At 44.7% G+C, this 20,270-nt stretch overlaps 2 protein-coding genes across 7 annotated transcripts in view; one reads left to right on the top strand and one right to left on the bottom strand.

Moving 5' to 3' along the window:
• Positions 1-17,391, top strand: part of SLC25A38 (solute carrier family 25 member 38) — a 50,107-nt gene extending 32,716 nt beyond the window's left edge. For all 4 annotated transcript variants that reach the window (XM_085887921.1, XM_085887899.1, XM_085887915.1 and 1 more), the window contains 4 exons: positions 5,384-5,489; positions 5,857-6,025; positions 13,903-14,066; positions 16,659-17,391. In XM_085887921.1, the coding sequence (XP_085744047.1) occupies positions 5,384-5,489; positions 5,857-6,025; positions 13,903-14,066; positions 16,659-16,781 (562 nt within the window). In that variant the 3' untranslated portion in view covers positions 16,782-17,391. The remainder of the gene's footprint in view (positions 1-5,383; positions 5,490-5,856; positions 6,026-13,902; positions 14,067-16,658) is intronic.
• The window catches only part of NDEL1 (nudE neurodevelopment protein 1 like 1), an 83,452-nt gene continuing 80,436 nt past the window's right edge, over positions 17,255-20,270 (bottom strand). For all 3 annotated transcript variants that reach the window (XM_085887872.1, XM_085887857.1, XM_085887864.1), the window contains one exon: positions 17,255-18,533. In XM_085887872.1, the coding sequence (XP_085743998.1) occupies positions 18,428-18,533 (106 nt within the window). In that variant the 3' untranslated portion in view covers positions 17,255-18,427. The remainder of the gene's footprint in view (positions 18,534-20,270) is intronic.

Raw genomic sequence — 20,270 nt, 5'->3', positions numbered from 1 at the left:
CTCCAGCAGGTTGGCAACATCCTCACATGTTAATTGGCTATTCTGATGAGCCATTTTCCAGTCGTTGAAATGTTTCAACCGATCGAGCATGACACTCACCAACAGATCGACTGAGATATTGGTGAACAGTCAAACCACATCAAAATATACTGTTGTAGTCATCCGTTTGTGCTAGTTTTCTGGTACGAGTCCGGTGAATCGTCTCAATACGGCCGTAGTGGTCAACCAATTTGAAGACCCCCCCCCCCCACCACCATTGCATGTCCAACAGTCATGATACTGTACTGGATGGGGCACCAAAGCGCTACACTAATTAGGTGCCACACATCGACTATCTAATCAGGCTGACCAGGCTTGAGACCTGTGGCACGGTCTTTATATGAGGCTTGAACTTCCGCCACCAATTAACCCTCCACGGGCTCTGCAAGTTACCACGACGACCCAAATTCATCCCAAGACAAGGTATATTTATTAAAACAACAATGCTCATGGAGAAGTGAACACAAGAAGCAATAACAATAAATGGTGCCCACAAAACAACGACTAAAAGGGAGCTTCCTTAATTAACCTATGCCTTATTGGGCCTCAGTTATTCCATGTGGGCGGACCCTTCCCCAACCTGCACACTGATGGTCCTGGTGCTGCAGGATCGGTTGTGATGGTGGAGCTGGCTTTTTCCACATAAAGTACAGGTGGAGGTCCCACCCAAACAGTAAAAAGGATATAAAAGACAGATTACAGAGGGTATAACATTATATAAAAGTTCAAAGGAATGGCAGTTTTTAGACACACCTTAGGGAGGGTGTACGTCACCGATCTAGACATAAAGTGATGCATATCTAATATCACAATTAATTACCTCACACGAATATGCGAAGACATTCATTAATGATATAACAGCTATATTAAGCAATTCTAACAACCTTTTAGGAGTCATTTCCACAACAATACAATCATGGTCTCATCCTCTTGGATCTGCTCTTGTTTATAACCAGATTCACAGAGTAGATCAAATTACTTTTTGGTTGGATGCACCTTTTTCCCTTTGAAAATGCATAATCCCAACCACCCCAATCTCTTATGTGTGAAAGTGTCTGATTTGTACTAATAAAATTGTCATGGTGCTGGCGGTCCAGGTTAATCCCCTGACAATTTGTGGTGATGGGCGGTCATCACCGCCAGCTCGGATAGTCGAGCGTTTTTTCCTTATTAGGAGGTGGACACGTTGATCCTCGGATATTACAATGCGTGCGGGAGGGGTGGGGCACAATAGCGGAGCGACGGAACAGGGAAGCACGGCATGGGGGTGGGGGGTGAGGAGTTATACTCAAACCCCACGACAAATACACGGAACTTAAAATAAACTGATTTAATGAAAATAGACAGATATTTACAAAGGAGAATAACCACAATATAATAATACGTGAGGAAAACTAAAGTCCAAGTTGAGCCACCTCTACACACAGACAAGGGGAAAACAAAATAAAATCCTTCCTTTATTCTGGCACTTAGCTTGGTCCAGAGATGGTCTTTCTGGAACTTGGAATTGAGGTGCTTCGTAGATGCGCCAAAAAAATGTCACCAAGCCACTCCCTCGCAGCGGGAATGTTCATCAGGCAATTTGTGAGTGGTATTCAACACCAAGGCTCAGAGATCCCGTGCAGCTTCTTCGTCACTCGTCCTCATCGACGCCGCGGCTTTTCAGAATCGTGCCGTCCCCTTCGGTGACACACACGAGGCCTCGAGGCCCGTCCCACATGACCGGACAAGAGTCGATGACCAGCTTTTTGCTCAGTATGCGAGCCAAATTGCCTCAGCACAAATACGAGAATCGTGCCGTCCTCTTCATGCGTCGAAGGAGTCTGCCGTAAAGCCCTTTTCTTACAGGCCATCTCCGAGCTACGTTCTCACTCGTGCATTCCTTCTCTGAACTGTCTGACGTCAAAGAACAAAACTTTCCACCTCTGGGGCGTGGCTTGCTCGCACCAAACCTGGGAAGGCGGGGCCTCTGCCTGCTCGGCACATTTGGCTCGCTTCTCACGTCACGCCCATCATTCATCAGTCTCGGGGGCGTGACTTTGATGGCCGTCACCCTTGGAGGCGGGGCTTCTTTCCTACTTGGTCATGTTAGAAAAAGGCAATTCTTGCATGGTTTGTAACACAAAAACATAGGGAAAAGTCACAGAGGAGCAATCACATGCTGGGGAACTTGGCCTTAATCCCTATCCAATTAACAGCGCACCATCCCCCCCCCCCCCCCGTGTGGTGACACGTAACACTTAAGCTCACAGTCTCCCTACTTAATTACATCGGGATGCCTCCAACACGTCCACGGACCAAACAACTTCGCACAATCCTAACTTTCCTGTTAAATTCCAACCACCACAACAGTAATAATATGCTTACCTGTTTTCCTTGTACATATTGTTGCGAATTCCCGCCCGCCGGCGTGCGATCGGCCGCTCGACTCGAATTGCGACCGCCTCGCCCACCGGAACGGACAATTCTGTTGTGACCCTCTCGGAACAACGCCGGGAGATAGTCACGGGTGGGGGTTTAACCCCACCACGACCGTGCCAATTGCCCATCCGCGCAGGATAGGGTTGCTCGCTAAATTCGATCTCCCTAAGTGCCTGCGCGGATGGTCGACCGGGCGATCGTACCTCGCCGCAGGCCGACTCCGGACACGAACCGCTTAAGCGGTCCGTTCCATGCTACAGTGATAACCGAGCGGTGTTATCGTCGGCCTCGACGGTTCCGATCAATTTTCGGGCGTTTTAAGCCCACTACAAACCCTTTACGTGAAGCAGGATGGAGGGTCAATAAAGAAAAGACGAAGCGAAACGGGAAAACAGTTCACACAATGCACATTTATTACGCGACACACGGAAAGCACACGTATACAGCCAAACAGTCAGAATGCACCAATATCAGAAAAACAAAAGAAACAATGCAGAGTTACAACCGAATACGCGTACACACGGCAACACTTACACAGTTCTACTTTACAAGACACGGCGCCAACCCACATTTACTCAAAAGCAAAGGAAAGAAGCCACCTCATAGACAAGGGGGCAGACGGGCCTGCAGGCCAATATGTGCGCGGGACCTGAAGGAGCGGCCAGGTCCGCGAGACCAGGTGGGTCTTACCCGCGTCCTCGTGGCGCGTTGGCGGACGAGCCGCAGACATGGCCGCGTGGCTGTGCCCTGACTCCATGCTCCTTCGCGGGTTTCGTTGGCACGATGTTTGGAGTGGGGTGGGAACGGGGTCCCCTTTGTTGCACTATCTCAGCGCGGGGGAAAAGGGTGAATTGTTGATGCTCTGGGGGAGGGAGAATGGCTGGCTGGCTTAGGTCCCGCGACGAGCGATCCCCCACCGCGACCTCGTCGCTGACCGCCATCCTTCTCGCCTCGGACCCGAGCTCCTTGGCCTCTTTCCACAACTCTCCTCAGCCAACTGCAGAACCCAACTCGACGCCTTCGCCTCCTGACTCCACTCTCTGCCACACTCCGCTGCTGCCACACTCCGCCCGATGACTCTCTTACCAACTCTCTGCCACGATTCGCCTTGCGCTTGGCGTTTTATAGGCCAGCAGGAGAACCAATATGCAAATTTCCGGATCAGGATGAGCTTGGGGGCGGAGCCACGCTCGCCAATTGGACGGAGGAAAAGTGGGCGTGAACCTCCCCTGATCCTAGAATTTGCACATATGGATTTCACACAGACGCGCCTGGAGGCGGGGCCAAGCCACTCCGCGCTTGCTGATTGGACGGATCAGAAGTGGGCGTGTAGCATTCTTGATCCGAATTCTCCCTCGGAAAGGCCGCTATTTGCACTCGCGGCTCGGTGGGTATCGCTTGAACGAGCCCAAGACAGCCCGACGCTCAGTGTTCACAGGTGGTGCGGGAATGGCCGTAGGAGAGAGGTGAGGGTGGTGGAGGGTTTTTGGTGGTGGTTTGATGGTTATGGCGGTTCAAAATAAAGATAGAACAGAAAAACGGCTATCTCAAAGCGTTGCAGCCCGAATGAATCACATAAATTCCCTCTAAACAACGGGTTTGGGGCTAACTACACATGTGCTTAGAGTTATCTCACCTACGGGCCCTGAATGGTGGTTTGCTAATTTCGACAGCCGTAACAATATGATAAATATGAAATTGTGCATCATCGTTTTTTTAACGAAGAATATGATATTTTGATCGTGGAAACATCGATTGTGTGCTGCATTACAAATGACAACTCAGCCATTGGGTGCTTCAGCATGCACGTCACACATTCGCTAATCACTGCTGAGATTACAATGTTACCTCGCATGACTTGTTTTACTAATATTCACCAGTGTGTGAACATTGTTGACCACAATTCCAAAAATTTTCCCTCTCAAACGAAACGTTTCCTCGAAATGCATGATTTTTTTTTTCTTTTTCTTCTATTTTTGTGAATTTTTTGTTTGATTTGTCCTCGAGAAAGCATAGGTCAAGCAAGGCCCATTTTAAAAAGGGCATTTCTTCAGAGATAAGCAACCACTCCTGTTGGCACACATCGAAATGCAACTTTCATCTTAAGTAATCACTTGGCTGCAGTCGCTGCAGTGTTGTCTGCGAGTTGCATCACCTATTCGGCTTGCTTGCATGAACACCAAGTGCTTGTCTGTTGCAGCCAATGTGTTTTATAGTGATCTGAGGTTCACAGAGATGCTTGCCATACATCACGTGATCGAGATGGAATATGAGAAGCCATTGGTGTGTTTATTTATTTATTTATTTTAACATCAATTCCAAGCTTTGAAAGAAAAAGGACAAATGTATATGTAATACATACTAGCAGATATTCCCAGCCTCCTGTTTTTAGTTTTGAGCATAGTCTACCCTGTGCTCAAAACTGTCGTCCCTGTGTTTCACAGGCAGGGTGATTCATCAATGTGTGTGCCGTCCCTCGGATGGACATTAAACTGGGTGTCCGGTCTGCTGGCATTAGTTGGTGGATCTTGAAGATCCCACGGTGTCCTTCATGAAGAGTCCATGAACAAATTCCAAATTCCTGCTCTGACTTCCTGAGTAAGAGTGATGACCGGACCACGATTGTGGCCTAGTAACTGCTTTGGCAGCACCAACGCTCTGCATTCAGGCTTGGTACATCATCATGATGATGATGATGGATAGATGATGAGTATGCAGATGGCCGATTCAGGTTGTTTATTTACTATTTTTTTTTTTCTCCAAGCCTCCATCGGTACGTCCAGGCAATTTGAAAAGGTCTTCAATGATGTGTTGTAAATTTATTTTGATCGAGAGAGAATGTATTTGGTTGGACACGAACCTGTCTGGCCAGGGGTGATTGGTGATCGAGTCAATTCAAGTCTATCCTGTGCTCAATCTACAGGGACCATGAGCCTGCAGCGTTGGAGTCTCTTCTTCTTGGTGCATCGGCACGATCCATCGCAGGACTTTGTATGCTGCCAATCACCGTTGTTAAGACACGATATGAGGTATGTAGTGAAAAGCAAATGCATTTAAAATGGTACATGTTGCTTCCTTCCTTGATGCTCAGCATTTAAAAATGAGAGTGCGGACAAGCAACCATAGGTTGGCAACCATCGCATGGGCTTCGCCCGCTGCATCATGAAACATTTTTGAATGACTTGATAGGCAGATATTGGTGCTTTATAAATGCTGTGGGTTATTATTATGTGCTTCTCCCCTTCTCCCAAATGTACAGCTTTGTGAAGGACTCTTAAAGATGACAATTAAGTGCAACCATTATATGCCTACTGTTATATGTTTGACTGTTCTCATGCTGTGAAAGTCCATTCTCGGATGCTAGTGCTGAACATACACCAACTTGCACGTCTGCAGAGTGGTCGCTTTAGCTACAGCAGCGTTATTGGAGCTCTGCGTGTAATCCAGCACACGGAGGGCATACGTGGCCTCTTCGGTGGATTGACAGCCACATTGCTACGGGATGCACCTTTTTCTGGCATCTACCTTATGTTCTACACTCAGAGCAAGCAAGCAGTACAAAAAGGTATTCAGAAACCTTGTTAACTGTACTGCATACCTTTTCGCAGGGGCACACCCTGATGGTCAGAGCAAATCCACGTACCTTGAGAGCAAATGCTGGTGAGGCACATGGAGTTCACGGTCTCCATCACAGTTAAGAGGTGCTATTTGCAGATATTAATATATTATGTAAGTTTTTAACCATCCCAGATTTCTCCGTCAGTCCACAAAGTCAGGCCGATCTCGTCTACATTGTGAACTAGAACAGCCACTCAGAGCGCATACCTCTGCCAGGCTGAATAGTTTACGTTTTGTATCCCATTGATAGGCCGGATCTTAACCAAAATCTAATCGGCTCGTTCTCGTCACCGACCCAATTCATCCACCAAGTTTTGTTATGTCATGCTTTATATCGTTTTTGGCTTAATCACTTAATGGTGAAGAATCTTTTTTTTTTATTAATTAAAAAATTTTCTGATCCAGATTTTTACCGAAATTGAATAAATTTGTCCTTGTCACACACCCAAACCTGTTCACCAAGTTTCATCTGAATCCGTCCATAACTTTGAGATATCATGTTCACAAACAAACAGATGGGTGAAAACCTAACCTCCGTCCACCTTCGATGGGGGAGGTAGCTATGAATCTGTATACCCCATACATGTGGGTGTTAGGCAGAGTAATATCAGCTCCATTTCACTAAAATAGAATGAAATGTGTCAGCAGGTATGTCAAGTTCAAACATTGCAGAAGATGATAATTTGTGCTTGGCCCCATGGCTGAAAGTGACATCTTGATGCAAATGCAACAAACAATTCCTTTGTCCTGCAAATTTTTTTTTATGCTTCTCTTTTGTATTACAGAGAAAAACTCCGAAGATGAGGGTTCAAATCTTAAAGGGAAACCCAAACGCTCAGACCACTTCAACACTAATCTCTCCCTTCATATCCTACAAAATATACATGTGTCTTTTTCTGATTTTCAAATTATGAAGTCAAAATCATCTTCTTCAGACTAGCCGTGATGTGACACACGGAAGCAGACCACTACATCTGTACTTTGTACAGGTTAATTTAACTCAAAGCGAATAATTTTTGATTTTCCACAAACATGCCGAGTCGATGCTTCCTTGGTGCTTGTATAATGATACAAACCGAGATGGTTTCATGCTACACCAACGGCCGAAACACCTTAAGCTTGCCAGAAATTGGACGGCGTTTGTCCGAAATACCGGAGCGTGGATCGGGTTGAGAAAATATTCGCTTTTGTGCTCTGAACGTGCTCCAGAGCACGTTATGAAACAACAGAGATGGCTAGACGTTGTGGTTATCCACCACTATCGAGAGAGAGGACACCATCCCCACGATTAAGCAGAGGAAACAACCGTCGCTCAAAACCGTAACACCGCCTCTACCCAGTTACCGGCATGTGTACCCGGACGATTTGAGCGGTGGATCAAACAGCTGTTGCCATTGCCCGGCAGTTACCACAAGAACACCTGAAAATAATTATCTATTACCAACACAAATTTCTACAAATCAAATGAACCACCATCTATTTATAGTGAAGAGAAAGTATGTATGTATCGATTTGACGTAGGACTCCAAAACTTTTAGGGTCCCGTCCACCCGCCACCATCACACATCCCCCTTCTATCATCTCCCTACAATCCCCCATAATTCCCACCCCCACCCCTCCACCTTCCACCCCTCTCCATCTACTGTGGAGAGACATCAACACCTCACGGACACGATAGTGGGACACAGCACAGACACAAATGGCGTCTGACTAAAGTATGAAACAGCACGATCCCATTATAACGTACATGACATCTGGCCAGCCTGCGACGTTGGGACAAAGCATTCGTCACCCATTTTGTCCACGGTGTCCGAGTGTGCTGGGCGGTCTCCATGTTGTCGGGAAATGACGAGTATTTCCACTCGAGTAGTGTACTCAAAACCGATTTATCAATCGATAGAAAATCCCTCCTTCACAAATCATCAATTGAATGGAAAAATCAAACCCAACCGAGCTAAAGTGATCATTTGAGCGGCGTTTTCATCTTCACGAGCATTTCCGCCTTCGTCCTCTGAATCGCTCGCACAAGCCTCAAAACGATTCGGCTCCACAATCACCCTGAAAACGTTTCTGTCACTAATTTTTATCTCAAATCGTTTCTTCAAAATCCCGATGATCACTTTCTACATTCTGAGAACCATCAGTTGCTAACGATGGTGGAATCGGTGTCGGAATCGGAGCAGACATGCACCGTTTCATGATGTTGACCTGCCATTCGTATCAATATGGTTTTCAGGGTGTGATGTCACTGGCAAAATCGAAAACCGACGGTGTCAGACTTTGTCTTGTTTTAGACGCTTTGTGAGTGGCAAAAAAAATTCAATTTTTTTGTTTTTTTTCCCCCTTTCAAATTAGACCGTGATTAGTGATTCTCAATTTTTCAGAAAAATAAATTGGCGTTTGGGTTCCCCTTTAAGGTTGAGTTAACTTTTTAAACAAGTAGGAAATCAAGTGACCCCCCCCCTCCCTAATATGCCTTAATAGTCCATTTGCCATTATTATGTGTTCCATTGTCAACCTTGTTGATGTGGAAAGTGTATGGTTTTATGATTGTTTTGGACTAACATGGGTCCATTAATAAAATTCAGGTTGGTTGCCGGGGTGGCTACCTTGGGGAACTCCTGTAATTTACATAAATTCAAGATGGCCACTACAGGTCAGACGATGGGGCTAAGTTTTTAATCGGTCAACATATAATCCTGTGAAATACCTCTTTCCATGTGATTTTGACATGAATTCAATTGTGGGGTTATTTTTTTACGTTCAGGAATAAATAGAGGTTCACATGAAATGTCCATGACTATTTTCTGCTGAAAATTATGCAACACCAATGCAAAAGTGAAGTCATGAATGGTTCACAACAGTATGTTGATAATCAGAAAGCATACACATTGTCATGTCATCATATTGGACATCTTAAGAACAGAGGACATAGAGCCCAGTAGACAACTTACGTATTGTTCATTCCCATTCATTGTACTCGTCCCCTTCCGTATCCTCGTCTCTTTCCAGTTCTGCTTCGACACTCCCTTCTTCCACTTCACTTTCCTCCACAGTCTTGTGTGGGTTGAAGCACTTGTCACTGCAACCACAAGTGCAGTATAGCGTGCAGGAGATCTTTGCATGGTGACAACTGCAACTTGCAGTACTGCAGTACTTCCCCTCTGCTTTGCATCCATACCACACAACATCCATGAGGTCCAAAGGGGCTGGTGGAGTAGCAGAAGTTGCTGGCACTGGGATTCCATCTCTGATGTCCCATCCATATTTTGTAATGTCAAGTTCAGGTGGGGCCTACTGATCAGCTGATTTTACAAGTACTGTCTGTAGATGTGCACGCAAAATATATAGGAAGAGATTGATCTCAGTTGGAGGTAATGCCATGAGCTGGAGGGGCTTGCCAGACTTCCTTGTGTACATATAGTACCTCATCTCACTCATCGTGGTACCTTCTGGCTGACCATACAGGGCACAGAAGAATGTCCGCCCTGCTTCCATGAGCTGTTCATAGCTTGTGTTCAGCTCGCCAAGTGCGGAGTACAAACCAGGGAAGTTGCCAGCTCAGTGTCTTCAGGGCTGACACTTTGCCCTTGCCATATGGGTATGATGTGGTATCTGAGCCAGTGATGTAGTGCATTCCCAAAAGCTGCAGACACTTGGGGCCAAGCTGGTCACAGGTGGTGTTGATATCCCAAATTGCTCCATCACACCTTTCCATCTGCAATGTGGCCTGGATGTTGCACTGGTAAACCCAGTAAACCATCAATACAAAAACGGTGTCATCAGAGAGGATACGTATCACTCTTGCATTACATTTAGCAGCCATGAGCAGGTGTGAGATCATTGTAATGTCTGCTTCATCGTGGTTGAACGCACCATGGCTACGGCTCTCCACAGTAACTCCTTCACCAAAGTTATAGGTACTCAAAACCTTGGACAGCTGCAACTTGTTCTGCTTGTTTTTCAGGATGGTGTCTCGACGAGGCAGGGGTGTGTTTATTGTGAGGTCATAGTTGATGGAACCAATGCCAGCACACCTCACTCGTTCATGGTCCTTTGCAGAAACATCATAATATTTGTCAAAGACCAAGATCTTCTGACCAGCAATGGTAGACAGCCTTGTCTTGATGGATTCAACTAAGACTGACACAGTTCCCCTGAAAGGCCAGACAATATGATAGAGAAGTTGGCTCGCGTCAACAATGGTAACATCTGGTTGCAGAGGCTGTTGTGCCTGAACACAGAGTTTGTGTGCCAGTGGTGCTTTGTTGCCTTTTCCTTAAGCACCCATATTCATCAATCAGTGAGGGGGGTACTGCGCAGAGCTAAAACTGGAAGATAGGTCCTAGCTCCATTTGTCTTTGCTGTCCAATAGTCAGCAGCCTGAGGAAGATGGTTTCCAGATCAAAGATCCTCTTGTCCCCAATTTTCACTCCTTTCTGCAAGTGCTCCATTGTCTTGATGGGGCATGAGATGGTTGCATGGAATCCACCTGGAAGGGATGCATGGGACTCTGCAACCATTTTCTGACCTATAACCACGGAATCCTCAACATTCACTTCAGCTTCTCGGGGAGCAATTCGACCATTGGCAATGTTGTACAGATGTGGTGAGTGATTCTCAAGAGGATGAGACACATTCGACAATTCAAGTAAAATCCGGCGCCGATCATCTGCATCAAGTTCTCTCCTCTTCTTCCCCTCCTCCTTGTGATGTGGTCCGATTCTTGTGTCATTTTCTCTCACTTGGTCTTCATTGTCCTTGTTTGAAGAGTCAGGGTAGATGTGCTCCATTGTATCTGAGATGTAGGCAGTGACAGGAAAGGAATCGATCCACTCTGCTACCATCTCTGGAGAAAGAGTCATACCCTTGAGGCCACCCTTGCCAATTCTAATAGCAGTTTGTTCACCGAACTGATCAGAGCTCACACCATTCCAAATGCCTTCCTGGTGACGACACACAAAAGCACCTGATATGAGCTCTGATTTGGCATCTGGTGGCAGCAGATAGCGCATCTCCAGAAGGTGATGGGTGATGTAACGGGCATAGTGATGGTGACCAGCAACAAAGAAGTAGGGAAGCATGGGTTCAAGTGTTAGCTGTTGCAGCAGGAAATCTGCCTCCCTCTCACGACACAGAAGTTGATGAACAAGCAGAGTAGGCTTGATGAAGTTATCAACCCAGTACTTCCCAGTTGGGTGCTGTCTGCATGTCTCAAGGTAGCTGCACAACTCCTGGAATGTCTTGGGGCCGGTGGTGAGGAAGGAAATGAGAAGGGCAGTCGAAACCATCCAAAAGTCTGTCATTGAGCGAACCCAGGACTTGCCACTCATGATTCCTGCCAGGCCCCCGAATGCTGAACTGATGAGAGTCTCAACACCAGACCCACGCATGAGTTTGCCAATGCAACCACAGAAGGACTGCACAGTGTGCATTATCCCAGGCCTCAGAATCACCTTTTTAATGCGATCAACGTCATGCCACTTGATTTGGCAAGCCACCATGTAGAGCTGGAGATCCACAGAGATGTGGACACAAGTCATTCCCATATCAGTCAATGACTTCTGAAGATTCTCCAGTGAAGTCACTACAGTGTCTGGATGAGAAGCTTCGGCATCAATAAGGGGTCCGAACATGTCGGTACTTGCTGGCTTTTTTTCTGCACGACTGGTGAATGCTTCTTGGTTGTTGAACCCACCCATTCCATGGCGTTCACCTGTGTGCTGACTGTGTTTAGCCACTTCGTGTCCTTTTCCTGTGCAGCAGCTAAACTAGCTAAAGCTTGCCGGGCACACACTTCTTGGTAAGAGAATCCAGAGGTTGCATCTACAGCCGGGGGGTTCACTTTGGATGGCCCAGTGTAGTGCTGCAGAGGAAGGCTCCCTGATGAGCTGCTGCTTGTCCAAGACTGGGCAGCTTTCTTAGACAGTCGTGGGATAATAAGGTCGCTCTTCCCTGGGTGAGCATGCCCATACTCAAGAATGCCTGCAGGATGGGGTTGCTGAAATTCATGTGAGAGGACATGAGTAATGTGCCGACCATGAGGCGTGAACACTTGCAGATCAAGATTATCAAACCAGACAAAAATCACGCCAACAGTTCAACTCAAACCCATGAATTGGTGGAGAAGCTGAGCATTGTCACTGAGAAAATGAGCAGCGGATTTCCTGAATCTCAGGACCTCATCATATAACGTTGTGAACCCATGTTCATGAAGGAGCTTTAGATCAGAACTGCCATGGCGGTGCAGTAGTTTGACAGCCAGTCCTAATGTTGGCTGATTTCTGGTACCTGTAACATGACTTTGAATTGACTGGCTCAGGCTTAGAGATTTCTTGGTCATTTCACCACCAGACACCAAGTCTGAAATCGACCTCAGTAAAGTTGGGCTTGTTGCCTTGATTGTGTTGGCTTGTGTAAATTCTGAGAGGTCATAATTGGCACTGTTGTACTTGACTGAGCGTGCCTCCTTCTTGATGTGCCTTACCACAGAATCAATACTCCTCTCATCTGCATCATCCACTTTAACCATTTTCAGATGGTTAGCAATGGACTCACAGAAACCAACAATGGTAGCCCATCCATCTACCCAAACTAACATAACGTCCTTACTCATGCAGTCTGTTAGTTTGCAAAACATATCACCTCGAGTGAGTTTGCCACCAAGATCACATTACAGGGAACGCAGTTCAATGCTATTCCACATCTTTGGCCTGTCACAATTCATGCGCTCTATGACGTTCTTTAGGGCACTTTCTTCTGCAACACCAGTTGGCAAATCAGCATATTTAGGGACTGTCATGAAACTGTTATAACAGCGTACATGGTATTTGCACTCAGCCGCAGGAAGATCAACCAAATATCCAATATGTAACTTGACCGTTCTGGCTACTTCATCATTACGTTGCTCAGCAGCATTAATGATGGCATCTGTTCATAGTTGGGATTGGATTACCTTCCTTGTCAAAACGTTCTTTAGTCATGCACTGACGAACACGATCCCATCTTTCTGGATGTTTGTCACCAACAGGTAAACAAACGCTCCACTGCCTGTTGCCTGTGTGCGAGATCTTGTTGTCACTGTAACACAATCATCTTCAGCTTTTCTTTTCTGTGATTTACGAAGTCTCTCAATTTTTTGTTTTGATGTGTAAGTACAGTAGCATCCTTTGTGACATTCTATGCGAACAGCATCACCACCACCATCAACAATGTCCTGTAGTTTTGCACGTAGCTCTTCATCTCCACGGGCTTTGGCACAGGAGATCAATGTCTTGATCCTTTGATCAGCGAATTTCTTCAATTCTCCTCCACCATGACACACGGGAAGAATGCACCTTGAATCAGCCATATCTGCAAAAAGAAAACAATGAATTAGTAACTCGCATTAATGTCGTATGTGAGCGTCCAGTTGTCAGAATAGTGACCTTGACGTCATTCCAAATGTATCTCACACGGCAAACAATTGCCAGGAACTCGAACATTGACCTCAAATTTACTTCGAATCACAAAAATAAGGTTAAATATCGATTCCTCGTGCCAAAATTATATGGAAAAGATGTCTCATGTGTAATTTTAAGTTCATTACCTAAAAAGTTGTATTTTCAGCCTGGTCGATGACGGCTATCTTGTGCTTGCGCAAAAAATAACAGATTTCCCCATGGTTGCCATCCGGGCAACCAAGCTTAATTTTGTCTATGCTTGCCTGTGAACAAGAAACCACCATAAAACCACACACTTTTGAGGACAACAAGGTTACTTCTCTGGAAAATGGACTATAAGACCGATGCACTAAGTCCCCTTTTCTTTCTTTCTCCACTGCAGGTGTTGACCCATCTTGGCAGTTGACCGGCAACTTTTGTTGTGGTATTTTAGCGGGAGTGATGGCATCGTTGGTGACGCAGCCTGCTGACATGATGAAAACCACGATGCAGATGGAGCCACACAAATACAAGAGAATGAACGAAGCATTCTTTGCCATCTACAGGGTGTGTGTTTCAAAACCCTCTTGCAGTCCTAACTCGTGCCAAAAACCCTTCACATTCCTCGAGTTTAGAATATCTTTTGGCTTGGTCCATTATTTGATGGGATTGCCCTTTCTCACCGAGTATAGATGCAAGAAGGGACTTTCGAAACCGTCTCGCGAATGCCCAACGATGTATTTCGCGCATGTGCTGTTCGTTCATTTTCATCGATTCACTTCTGCTAATCGAGGCACTTTGAGGCTGTCATTGCTCTGGCAAAATCAGTGTCTTTTTTCGATCCTCATGGAGGATCTCCAAGTCTTACTCACGTTGTTGTTCTTGTGGACTAGTTTGTTTCACAGCCTACAGTTTTCATCGAAACTTCCTGAAACTTGGCGTATATATGTAAAAATACCGTGTGCAGCCAGTAACCATCTCCGATTTTGAAAATTCCTCCTAGAAAAAAAGTTATGACGTCAAAATATCTCCGCTAATGGAAATCGCCTAAAAAATTATCTCGAACGAGGCAAGCTTTTTGAATTCTGTTTGCGGGAATCGAACAGGGCATTAGCAGAGATGAATGCATCACTATGACGTCATATCAATTTTTATGACGTCATTCCTATTTTTTGTTTCACAACCCAGAGTTTTCATCGGATCTTCGTGAAACTTGCCATGTATATGCAGTAACCATCTCCGATTTTGGAAATTCTTCCTCAAAAAAGTTGACGTCATAATATTGCCGCTAATGGAAATCGCCTATACCATTATCTCCGAAACTGGGCAAGCTGTTTGAATTTTGTTTGCGGGAATCAAGCCGGGCATGAGCACAGATTATAATTTACCGCAAACCTGATACATCACAATGATGTCATTCGTTTTTATGACGTTATCATTAAGAGGATGAGGATCTTAGCTCATTTGAGCTTGTTTAATCAATTGCAGTATTCAAAGAGTCAAATGGAGGGAAATTCCACAATAGTTAACCATTTACTGTTGTGTTCCTGGATGCAAATCGGATTCACCAAAATATGAGACATCTGGGGATGAGAGGTGAGGTGTCACATTCTTACCATTTCCGGTTAATGCCAATGAGAAGCTGCGGTGGATAAGTTGACCACGATGGCCCGATGGCTGGCGGCCTCCACACAACTCGAGGACGTGGCACCCGTCAATCCGTTGCGCTAGACAAGGGTGGAAGTGGGAAGAAAATTCCATCTTGGAAACACCAAAATCCCGAACAATTGCCAGGGAATGATTGGAGTCTCGCAAGGTAAACATAACTTCAAGCCAACAAAGAAATAGTGCAAATATCTGGTCAACATGCTGAAGAACTAATGGACTTTCACAATGCTTCACTGCTGGCTCAGTCAATCAATGCCAATGGAGGATCGTTCGTGCTACGGTGATGGGGAGGGATCATTGCTGTGCTTCCATGATTTCCCAGGGACCAAAGAACAACTCATTTTAGAGCAGCCCACAAATCCTCAATGGTGTTAAAGATGAGAAAATTACCTATATTCTCCTTATTGTAAGTGGTAACTTTCCTTCCAATCCATATATACTATAAATGAACAAGTTGTGCGTTTGTGGCATGTTTGTTGTGGAGTTCGACTGGAGCTTTCTGATGTGGAGCGAGATATGCCAAAATGATCAGTTATTTACCCTCGACTCGTGCTGAATCACAGTCCTGCTCATGAGGTTGCCTGGGTTTGTTTGAAATCGTTTAAGAAGTTCTGTGGAAATGTCAAGTCAAGCTCTTCTGGTCATTCATGTTAGTTAAGCCTTTGTCATTCACAGTCAATGTTTCATTCAGGATGGAGTGAACATGTCAAACATGTACAGGTGTCACATGAGCACTCATGCCCATGTTTCAGCAATACACATGTCTGACTTGACCCATCACTCATTAAAATCTTAAGGACTACCACTTTTTCTAATGTGGAGGCAAGCCAGCTGGTGATGCTCATTGTTGGTTCTCCCTCATGTAAATTCATACCCATTTTTATTTTTCATGGCAAGTCAGTCACAGCCCTGTGTTGCCCCCATTCCCGCCGTATCGATAATTATTTTGGGATCAACTCTTGCGTCACTTTATCGCTTAACTATTTTCGGTACAGTATTCATTTTTCAAAACACCGACTCGTGTTTATGTAATATATAAAGCTCATCGACTGATATTGAAGAACGGAATCTTCCAGGTGAGGTAGAAAGCTGAAACTTTGTGTGCCAATGGACATTAAATCGCAGAACCATAGGAAAACATCCGTAAATGAAAATATAAATGCAGGAGTGAGACCCGAGACAAGGGTGAAACACGGTTCGTTATTGCTTACAATGTGTAAGCACGCCCTGCTAAAACTTGTACACAAGTCCTGCAAACATGTTTACAAATAAACACGAGTATTTTTGATCTGTGAAATCGGAAGGGTTTTTAACAAGTGATGCTCAACACTTGGCACCCTTTGCAATCATGCTCCTTTGAGTGCTTTATGTTAATTGCTGTTTCTCATTGAACTTAAAGCAGAAGTTTAAAAACGTTGAACTTTAAGGGCAATTCGCTCATCGAAAACCGTTGCTGTTATGTTAACTCCCAACATGCGGTGTGTTTGGCAGAGTGCTGGCCTTCCTGGATTTTTCTGTGGTGCAGTTCCACGGTGCATGCGAAGAACACTCATGGCTGCAATGGCTTGGACGGTCTACGAGCAAATGATGACTCTGCTGAGCCGGAAACTTTAAAATCATAGCTCTTACTCCCTTCCCCTTTATCTTTTTTGGTAACTCGCTGAAATTTCGAGCAGATTAAGTTGTGGTTCAAATATTCTTTTCACCTGATCTTTGATAAAAGCAAAACTGCAAGTTCTTGTTTACAACCAAATCTAGCTTTCATTGTTGGGTTAAAAAAGTAGCACTAAAGTTTTCCTTTTTGTCTAATTTATCAACTTCTTCCTCGACAGTGTTTAAGTAACATCCTTTAAATCTGTGCAATATTCTACCCCACCCCAAAGTGATGTTATTGACGATGCTGTACAATATATATATATATATATATATATATATATATATATATATATATATATATATATATATATATATATATATATATATATATATATATATATTGTGAAAACATTACATCTCTATGACCTGAAAAGGCAGTTTAAGCTTGTGTTTGATTAGTTCATATCTTCAACCAAAGCAACACTCCCCCAGACTTTTGAAAGCAATTCATTTATTAGACTACAACAAAGCAATTGTTCTGTGGGTCGAATTTCATTGTCAGGTGTCAATTTACATTCCACAAACCATTATATATACAGGGTAATAAAACAAATGTTAAAAGCAACAATTAGAATGGCTTCAATAACACTTATTTGTATATACATAAATGTTGTGTTCTTCTTTACAATATACTTCGGAAAAAAACCAGTTCAAGTTGCACGAACATGCAAACTGGCTGCAGCTTTGAACCCTGTTAGCAGCGTTTAGCAAAGGGCTGCAGTCATTCCTGGAGAGCAGAATAAATAACAGTGCTTAGGGGGTGGGGGGGGGGGGAGTGAGTTAAGGCAAGGCTTAAAGGTCAGGATTCCACACCAACTCAGTGAAGAAGCACCAGAAATACAATGCATTCTCAACTTGGTACCAAAAAAAACAACAAAACAAAAACTTTTATACTTCATTTCAAAGCATTTGTGAAACATCCAATCTTGGACTCTGTTTGTAACCGAAAGAGCATGAATCTCTTGGCAATAAGTAAAATTGTCAGTGAAAACAAGCACAAGCATAAAATTGCGATCAAGACAGCACTGTGCAAGGAGGCGGCCATGGTTAATGTTAACGAAGTTGTACGTGTGGGGTAAAGCCCTTGGCAGAAGGCCTGCCATCGATGAAGAGGAATTCTAATGCCCAATAAGTGGTCACAGAAGGTAAGCTGGCAATTTTCTGTCACAGCTTTGCGCCAACACTGTGGCATGTACAGACAACGCAGCACATCAGCGGTAATCTTTAAATGTTTGAGTAATTGAAGCACCTGGGCCATCATTCTGCAGAACAAGCCATTATTGAAATAAAAAAAATTTGCAACCTTTCCTTGTACAAAAAAAAAATCCAAACAAAATGAAACCACTGCATTTTTGACTGTAGTCCACAAGGAGCACTACACAAGTAGACCTTCCTTGGAAATGGTCTGGCACAGACAAGTGCATACTGTGATCAGTTGTTAGATTTCAATCAACATTCAAGACCGGTCACAAACCAGTGTAAAAACAAAGCAGATTTGTACCGGGGGTGGGGGACGAGGAAATAAAATCAGCATAGTAACCAAAAGGAAAAAAAAGTGCTGTGCAACTGAGCCAAAAGATCGAGAGATGGACCTTGTTTGTAAGTCATACTGCAATCTGTACCACACCACTGCCAGAAGACGATCCGTGTTGTGCAGGAGACGATCCAATGCTCGAGGATGATGAACCACGATCCAACCATTTTACAGGTCTGAAACAAAACAGTTTTTAAGTATGATGCATGTTACTTGTATGATAAGTATAAAAGCAAACATTATTTCGAGGATTTATGAGGCATGCTTTTCTTTGGGCTGGCAGGATAGACGAACGAGGTACACACACTCGCCTATAAGCTGTCTAGCCTGGCGTTGAATCCCAACCCAGCTGTAAATTGCCATCCTGGTGTTTCATCGGCACAGTGATTCATCAATGTGTGCGCAATCCCTCGGAGGGATGTGAAACTGGGCATCCCATCCACCAGTATTAATTGGTGGACATTGAAGATCCAATGGGGCCTGTGAAGAGGTGACGAGTTATCACCAGCACCTTATTCCAAATTCCCACCCTGACTTCTGATGTCCCATGTGGGATGGTAACTCCAGCCAAGAGACTGCTTCAGTTGCACCGATGCTCTGCATAGACCACAGTTCATGAATGCCTTTTTTCGTGTACATGCTAATTAAAGGCCGTGTGGCATGGCTCAATATGCAGGGTGTTCCAAAAATACCTGGACAACTTTGGTTGTTAATATATTTAGAACCACAAATGATACGAGACCCTTTGGTTTATATGATACAGAAACTCATAAAGGTTTGCACACACCATCAATACACTTCAATGTGAGCTCCATTTGTCATGTGTAGGACATCAATGCGGTACAAGAGTCCTTGCCATTTTCGGCTCAGCATGTTTGCATCTACCAGTGCATGTGCAGCTGTGATTCGAGAAGGAAGATCCTGCAGGTTTGCCACCTTAGTGTTGCAGACATCATCTTTGACAAACCCCGACAGGAAAAAGAAAAAAAAAATCAAGGGGGGTTATGTCTGGTGATCGTGGGGGGCCAAGCAGTTGATCAGTCTTAGGCAATCCAGCGACCTGAAATTTTTCATTCAGGATCGCTCAAACAGCGAAGGCCAAATGAAGGAGAGCACCGTCTTGTTGAAAAATAATATCATGTTGCAGGCCTTCAATCCTTCCAACATGTTCATGTAAATTGTTGAGGTCACTGTATCCTCCACAAAGAAAAACGGACCAACCAAGCGGTCATGGAGAAGGCCACACCACACTTTGACCGTTGGACTGTCACGTATGTGTTCAATGACCACGTGTTGGTTGTCAGAGCCCCAGATCCTCACATTGTGCTGGTTGACCTTCCTCGATCCATGAAAGCAAGCTTTGTCTGTGGACATGACCTTTTTCAGGTAATATTCGTCATTCTCTATGCGACAGCATTTCCAAGGCAAACGCCTTGTGTTTGGGCCTGTCATTTGGTTTGAGTTCCTGCAGAATCTGCACCTTATCGGCATAAAGCTTGTCTTTCATGCAAAATCCTGTGTGCAGTGGTGGTTGGTAGCCCCAGTTCTCTGGATGCGTGTTGGATTGATTTTCTGGGACTTTATTGAAATGATTCACACACTTCTTCAACGTCTGCTGCACTTGTGCTTGATCGACCGGAACTTTTCTGTTTCTGACAACTTCCAGTCTCCTTAAACCTCGTGTACCACTCTCTCATGCTTGTCCGCAATGGTGGATTCCTTGCATACGTTGCACGGAAATTATGCTGAACTTTCATGTCGGACCTCGTCTTGATGAACCATTCGACACACTGAGCTTTCACCTGTGGAGTCGCCGTTTTCATATACATTAAACCACCAGACCTGAAAATATAGAAAACTTCATGAGTTTCTGTATCATATAAACCAAAGGCTCGAGTTGTATCATTCGCGGT

The sequence above is a fragment of the Eptatretus burgeri genome, chromosome 1 (assembly GCF_056783735.1).
Source record: "Eptatretus burgeri isolate ZD-2024b chromosome 1, Ebu_testis_v1, whole genome shotgun sequence".
In the NCBI taxonomy this organism is placed as follows: Eukaryota; Metazoa; Chordata; class Myxini; order Myxiniformes; family Myxinidae; genus Eptatretus; species Eptatretus burgeri.
This window is presented reverse-complemented; position numbering and strand designations above follow the sequence as displayed.